The sequence below is a fragment of the Otolemur garnettii genome, unplaced genomic scaffold (assembly GCF_000181295.1).
Source record: "Otolemur garnettii isolate 467f Iridium unplaced genomic scaffold, OtoGar3 scaffold00021, whole genome shotgun sequence".
NCBI classification, from domain to species: Eukaryota; Metazoa; Chordata; class Mammalia; order Primates; family Galagidae; genus Otolemur; species Otolemur garnettii.
Genome location: NW_003852416.1, coordinates 4,959,687 through 4,967,417, shown reverse-complemented (window position 1 = coordinate 4,967,417; position 7,731 = coordinate 4,959,687). Strand labels below are relative to the sequence as shown.

At 54.4% G+C, this 7,731-nt stretch overlaps 1 protein-coding gene across 1 annotated transcript in view; it reads left to right on the top strand.

Annotated features, from left to right (window-relative positions):
- Positions 1–1,649: 1,649 nt before the first annotated feature.
- KCNK18 (potassium two pore domain channel subfamily K member 18) overlaps positions 1,650–7,731 on the top strand; it is a 12,000-nt gene continuing 5,918 nt past the window's right edge. The window contains exons 1-2 of the mRNA XM_003787130.1: positions 1,650–1,863; positions 4,264–4,392. Coding sequence (XP_003787178.1) covers positions 1,650–1,863; positions 4,264–4,392 — 343 coding nt within the window. The remainder of the gene's footprint in view (positions 1,864–4,263; positions 4,393–7,731) is intronic.

Below are 7,731 nucleotides of genomic sequence, written 5' to 3'. Positions count from 1 at the left end.
TGCCTCTTGGTACTTACTCGACCATGTCTGAGAATGGATAAACACAAGCAACTCCACTACCAAAAGAATATGGCTACCGAGGGCGCAGTCCCTCAGGAATGAAGATTTGGGTCATGCCACTGGGTAGAAGTAGACCAGTAGACCAGGTGGCAGATGCAGCAAGGAATAGCTAGAATGGATGGTGAGGGAAGGACACCATGAGTAACAGCCCTGAGACCAACTGCAGCAACAGAGGCTGTACTGGGTCCTACTAACTTCCCTTTGCTAAGTTTGCCTTCAGGGCATCAGTGCGACATTGTAATAAGAACCCAAATTGTTATCTTTGTGTTTGTCCTATTCTTCCAATATGTTTCAAATGCCTGAATCAATGCACTAGCTGACACACCATCCCAGCTTACCGCTGAAGAAAAGTTTAACAACTGAGCAACCACCTTGCACCAAGGGCTGTCTGCACACCATCTCCTTACCACTCGAGTGCTGACTGACCCAGTTCGCAAACCCCACCTGATAGATGCCTTTCTGAGACCACTCCTGGAGCCAACTATCGTTGGATACTCTGGGAAGCAGATATCCAGACAGAGTCAGGAGTGCAAGAGCTTTCTTGAGAAGTAAGACCTGTGAAAGGAAAAGGAAGGAAGCAGTTGAGACAGGGAAAGACTTCGGATCACGAAGTAGACCTGACAGCTTCTCTGCAGACCAGCAAAGGTTGCAGGCTGGAGGGCTCCTGCAGTGGGCAGAGATGGGTAGGCTTTGTACCCCAGCCTTGCTTAGTCACCGGACAGGGCTTCCCAAAGAAGAGGCCTCAAAAGCAGTGGCAAACACTTAAAAGACAAACCGGAGGCTGTCACAAACTGTGCTGCTCAAAGACACATAGCAAGTGGGTCCTTCTTTAAAGTGGGGTCTGAATGTGCGTGGATCTCTGCCCTGCCCTCCGGGGCACATTTATCTCCCAGCAGACAGGCTCAGCTGTGCAAGTCCAACTGCACCAGCTCCTTTCAATTGTGTGTTATATCTGCTAATGCCCAATTGGCTGGAGCAAGTCATGTGGCCTAACCCAAAGCTAAAGGTCAAATAAGTGCACTCCTCCCACCGTGAAGTCACGACAATGGTGGTGTGTTATAGGAGTGAGAGATCAAGGCCAGTAATTACAACCACACAGGATAAAGGCCTTTTGGGAACAGTGAGCTCTGGCTAAGTTAGCTGCTATTAGTACTCCCCGTCCCAGAGACCAGGTACCCTAGACCAAGGGGTTCCACAGATAGATGATCCTCAGATAGGACAATCGCTTGGCTGAAAACCAAAATTGAGTTTGGTACCTGGAAGTCAGAATTGCAGTCTGGGGATGGGAGAGGCCAAACAAAGCACACAACGACCAGGCCATCCTCCCGAAGCCCCTGCCAGGCAGCTCTGGGGCTGGCCGCTGGTGGATCAATAGCAATTTGGGGCAGTAGGGAGGGCGCCATCAGAATAGCTTGGATGAACTGAATGTGATGAGTTGCCGGCTGCTTCCCGAGTCCTTGGGGAAGTGCTCGCACCATCCACTTAGCGCTGGAGCCTGGCCATTCTGCGTGCACTCCCACCCCGCTCATCCTGCCTGGATGCTCCTGCCTCTTGCACTGGCTCCTCCTGTCCTCCGTGCTCCAGGGAGAATGGAGGCTTCGGGCCAGGCCAGGAGGTGCTGCCCAGAGGCCACGGGGAAGCTATTCCCCGGGCTCTGCTTTCTCTGCTCCTTGGTGACCTACGCGCTGGTGGGTGCCGCGCTGTTCTCTGCCATTGAGGGTGGTCAGGTCCTAGGGGCAGAAAACCAAGAGTTTGAGGAGTTCTTGGAGGGTCTCTGCAGCATCTTGGAATGCAATGGAACAGGTAGGTGCCTCTCCTGGGCAGGGCGGGCCTTCCTCTGTGGCAGAAGCGCCCCCAGGGAGCAGACGGCTCCCACGTAGGAAGCTGGGTCTCAGAGCTGCCTGCTGTGTCCTCCCCATTCCTGGCCACCTGAGGCAAGTGACTTCTGAGCTTCACTTTTCTCCTCTGAAAAGTGAGGAGGCCAATGGCCTCTCAAGGGTGCTGTGAAGAATATAGGGAAAGCACCGAAAGGAGGGCAAGACCAGCCTTTGCCTTGGCCCCAGCCCCACTCGGACCGGCAGGCTCTGGGGAGGACGATTACTGGAGATTTGGTGGGGTGGGGAAGATGGCTGAGCAAATCTGGGGCTGGGAGTTCCTTGGCTGGTCCTCAGAGCAGGACTCAGTTTGCAGGGAGTAGTACTCAAGAGACAATCCAAACTGGGCTTAGGTGTCCAGGACAAGCAGCCTGCGCTCAACTCGCCCACATCCTGTTTCAAAGGGCTTTTCTAACATCTGGCTCAGTGGGGGGGAGATGCTGTGAGAAGAGCTTGGGGGCTGGTTCAGGTCCCAGCTGGTCTTCCAGCTGACAGTGTGGCCCTGTAGGCAGAGCCCTTGTCCCCTCTGGGTCTCAGTCTGCAGGAGAGAAGCCTAAGACCAATCTCAAGCCTGCCAGTCCCAGCGACCCTGCAGGAAGCAGAGGGGATGAGGGAAGACAGAGGTATTTTATATGTGTCCTCGCTGCATTTCCCTTGTATCTAGTCACTTGCCTCTGCTCTGTTCCCTGAAGTGCTTGCAAAGATGTGTTCAACAGAGCAGAACAAACAAATACAAGACGAGGGGAAAAGAGCCTCTGAAAGTCCGGGGAACAACCAGGTGCGGGGTGTGGGAGCTCCCGACCTCCGTCCCTGGGCACAGCAGGTCACTAGCCCACCGTGGATCCTCTCACAGGTCAGACCTTGCTGTGGGTGCAGATACAGCTCTCAAAGACTAGAGGCTGGTCACAGGGGGCACAGCCTGCCCTACACAAGGGTCCCACTCCCTGTGCACTTGCCAGGCAGACACAGCTTCACTTGGTAGACCAGGGGGCTGTCATTGCTGCCAAATGGACACTCTGGTCATCACAGGGTCTGGACTGTCAGCCAAGTTCAAGGCTCTCCGACCAGCCTGTGCAGCCAAAGCACCCAGGGAGCTTGTCTGAAATACACATTCCCAGGCACTTCCTCAAATCCACTTATCAGGAGCTCCAGGACTGGGCTGGGAATCTTCTTTTTGAAAAGTTCCCCAGGTGAAGCAGATACACAGCAGGGCATGGGGACTCAGCACCAGCCTCACTCCATGTCTTCTGATTTTTATTAGAGATTAAAATGCTCAATTGCACTAATTAAGTGTAGACCCCGTGTGAGACCTGTTCCCACATTATCTCACTTAATCCTCATAAGAACCCTAAACACTGGGAATAAACTGTCCTCCCTTTATAGATTTGGAAACTGGGACACAGTGAGGTTTAGCCATCCATTTGCCCAAGTTCACAAACTAGAAAATATGGAGCCAGAAATTCGGCCCTAGGCACTTGAACTCCAGAGCCTGAGCCTTTCACCACCATGTTATGCTAATCCCCAGTGGGGAAACCAAGGCTCTGAAAAGATCCTCTTGTCCTGGGACTTGTCAGGGTCGGGGTGGGGGTATTTGAATACAGTGGTCTGGACTCCCACGCTGGTGCCCATTCCTATGAGGAGTGACTTCCTGCTGTGCACTAGTCTCTTCTGATCATACCAGAGACTGGGAGGTGGCCTCTGGGGTCCCAAAGCCCACTGGCTGCTCACACCATAAGAACCATTTGAGAATCTCTCCGAGAAAGCAGGGTTCCCATCCCTGCTCGCTCGGCCCTGGGGCTGCTGATTTGGAAGCCAAGGTTTCCCAGCCCTGAAGGAGACATTCCCAGGCAGCTGGAACCGGAGATCACAATTCTATCAGATTTAATGACCTTCAGGAGTAGATACAACGTGTATCCATACAATGGTTTGCATTTCCTAAAAGCATTTTTGCTTTCAATTCTCAGGAACTCCCATGAGAAAGGCAGAGCAGAAGTTATCTTCTTTGGAAAGGCAAAAGGAACAGAGGGTCAGAAAGTTAGGAAAGCACTAAGGCTACGCAGCAATTCCAGGGCTGAACTTGGTCTAATGGGTCCCTCCATTAGAGGCTCTTCTCAAGGGGCTGTGTGGGCTCCTAACCTTCATGAGGACCAGTGGCAGGACCTAAGCCACAGAAGCATTTTACAGGAGGGCTCTGGGCACCATGCTTTGGTGTTGATGGAAACCGCAGGTGGGCAGCTGGTCCTTGGGAGGAGACTCCGTCCCCTTTGCCTGAGAGGGACCTTTCTTGAAGAGCAGACCCTTCCCTCACTCTGGTGCTGTCTTTCTTGAGCCATGAGAGGCAGGAAGGAGAAGGTCCAGGAGCATCTGCGGAAGGTGAATCCCCAGTGGCTCAGCAGGTCTGCAGACTGGTCCTTCCTGAGCTCGCTCTTCTTCTGCTGCACAGTGTTCAGCACCGTGGGTAAGTGTGAGGGCAAGGGCAGCGTGTGCCATGGCCTCCTCCAGCCACGTGCTGTTGCCTGGGAGAGAGATGTAGGGGGGAGGGGAAGGAGGGAGGCTGGGACCTCGCAGCGGACACTCGGGCATTTGATTTATTTAATAAGCACAACGATGCTGATGTGCTTACCGTGTGCCCGGTGGCACTGTGCCCAACACAGGAGCTCAGCAGTGAGCAGGGCAGCCACTGGCCCATACACCACCTTTGTGCAACTTAGAAAAGCACACCCTTCCCTCAGGTGTGCACAGCCCCATGCCAGGCGTAGGCCCCCACGAGTGAGGCATGTGGTGATTCTGACCCCTTCTTGTCGCCTCGACTGAGTGCTCGTATGTCATGCACAACCTGCCCTCGGTATGGGCCTGACCTGGCTGGGAGCAGGGCAGATGTGGCCCTGGCCCTCATGGAGCTTGCAGGCTCCTGAGCAAGACCATGTGTCAAGCCCATGTGGTCAGTGTGTGACAGTGACGAGCCCAGGGTATGCTGGCAGAAGAGTGGTGCTGGTGGTGACAGGAGCTGAGTTGCCCATGCAGTAAGTCAAGCTGCCCCCTTTGATGCTCACAGAGGCCCTGCAGACAGGTGCTGTGAGCCCTTTGTTTTGGGGGGTGTCAGGGGCTGTGGGATACAGTGAGCGCAGCCAGCACCCACCGACAGGCTTTGAGACTCTGCGTTTGGTGTTCTTTCCCCAGAGGTAGGCTGCCAGTCTCGCAGGCCATGGGGACTCTGTCCAGGGAGCCCCGGGAGCCCAGATGTGCCCGGGAGGCAGAGACAGCTCAGGCTTCTGGAGACACATGTAGTGGCTGGTACAGATGGCAGTTCTGGAAGGGACAGCACTGGGGATAGCAAGGAGATGGCTTCACCCTGTCCCTGCACCTGCTTCCCATGTATCTGCCATCCTCAAGTAAAGTCACTCAGGGCAGTCCCTTCCAGAGCTGAGTGTGAGGGACAAGCTGACCCTCTGCAGTGACCACCCACTCATTCAAAAATGGGCTCTATGGACCCTCACAGCCACAGAGCCCCTTTCAGTGGCCACACAAAGGGCAGGCCCCTGGGTGACAGAGAACGCTGGAACTGGGGTATAGAGATGCCCACACTTCCTCTCTCCCTCTTTTTCTGCCTTCTTCCCTTCCTTCCTTCCCCAAATCTATACTGAACACTTAACAAGCAGCAGCAGCTGTGCTGGCTAAGGCATTTGTATTTAAGATGCACCAGGCTCTGTTCTAAGTTGTTTTTTTTTTCCCCCTGAGCTAGAGTCTTACTCTGTTGCCCAGGCTAGAAAGCAGTGGTGTCAGTCAGCCTACCTCACTATAACGTCAAATTCTTTGGCTCAAGTGATCCTCCTACCTCGGCCTCCTGAGTAGCTGGGACTACAGGTGTGCACCACCACACCCAGCTAATTTGTTCTATTTTTAGTAGAGATGGGGTCTAGCTCTTGCTCAGGCTGGTGTGAAACTCCCATGCTCAAGCTATCCTCCTGCCTCAGCCTCCCAGAGTGCTGGGATTACAGGTGTGAGCCACTGCGCCTGGCCTCTGTTCTAAGTTCTTCGTGCTAATTAGCTCATCACAGTAGGTGCTGTTATTGTTCCCACATTCCAGGTGGGGAAATTGAGACCCCCATTGTCAGCCAGTTTCAAAAGGGCACACAGCTCATTTGAGCTCAGGCCACCTATGCACATAGGATCTGGCTGGCTGCCTCCCTGGTGGAGCTCTGCTCCAGTGGAGGAGAGTGACAGTCACTGCACACACACAGGCTGACAACCACCAACTCTGGTGAGCACTGAAGAGGTGCAGCTCAGGTCTATGGGAGCAGCTAAAAGTGGACGAGGGCTCCTGACTTCTCTGGGGTAGGTGGGGCTGGGGGGTCTGAAAGATCACAGGCAAAGAAGGGTGAGCACTTCCCAGAATGGATAAAACTCTGGGGTTTAGTGGGCATTTCAGGACAAGAGCATTGTGGCTGAAGGTCAGAGGATGGGCAGGAGAGTGGTGTGAGAAGCTGCAGAAGAGTTAGCCTCCCGGGCCGGCAGCACGATGTCCCTGGGCCAGCAGTAGCTCGGGGCCCTCTGATAACTAAGGGGGTGCTCCACCTGGCCTGCAGGTGCTCAGTTCCCTTCTGGTGGCAGAGCAGGGCTAGTTAGGTAGAGCAGCAAAGCATGCTTGGCAGGAGCCACAGGAGGGGGAGGGGAGTAATTGTCCTCAACTCTTGTCAGCCACACTCACCAAGAGTGTAGTCCATCACTCAGCCCTTCCCCAGCTGGCTAGCAAAAAGGACAATGCTCCCCCCCCAAGAGAACACAGGTGCCAATCTGGTCCATGGGAGGGCTCTGCCCACAGGGATCACAGAGCTGAGGCAGGGTTCCCTCACATGCAGGGTGGTGACCCAGCACAGTGGCCAGCTGTGGATTTTTGAGGCTGGCTGTCCTGGGTCAGTGCTATATCTTCTCCAGCAAGGGACATAGCCCCTCTGAGCTTCATACCTGGGCCCACAACCTTGCTAGACCTGCCTCTCAGGGTCAGTGTGCAGATCAACTAATGACCTTGTGTATAAGTGACAGCCAGGATGCCTTCAGCTGTCACTAACAGAAAATCCAACCAACTGGCTTAAACCATAAGGAAGATGTGTCACCAGACAAGTAGGAAGTCCAGTGGGGGTCACTGAGGAGCACTCAGTCATGGCATTAGGGAACTAAGTTTTCTCCATCCTTCCACTCAGGGGGTCACGAGAGGCTACCAAGTCCATACTCCAATCAAACACGCCCACATCTAGTAGAGAAAGGGCTGGTTGTCTCTTTCCAGGGGTGTCATAACCAAGGATCACCCCACAGGAGCCTTCTGTAGGGGATCGGATCACCAGAACACCCACTCCTAAATCAGGGGGAGCAGTGGCCCTACAGGGAAAATGGGGGGAAGGCTGTGGGGTGGACGCCCAGGGTCCACCACACTGCTTCACAAACCAATCAGAACCACAGGAGAGCTTGTACGGGCCCCATGTGGCTTGTCTTGTCCTGAATGGTGACATGGAGGAGACAGGTAATGGGCCGGAAGAAATAGACAACAGCTCCACCACTCAGCACATACCCCGGAGGGGTAAAGGGGCTTTAATATGCTGAATTGCAGGCTCAGCGCCTGTGGCTCAAGCAGCTAAGGTGCCAGCCACATACACCTAAGGTGGAGGGTTCGAATCCCCAGCCTGGACCCGCCAACGATGATGCCTGCAACCAAAAAATGGCCAGGCGTTGTGGTGGGCACCTGTGGTCCCAGCTACTTGGGAGGCTGAGGCAGGAGACTTGCTTGAGCCCAGGAGTTGGA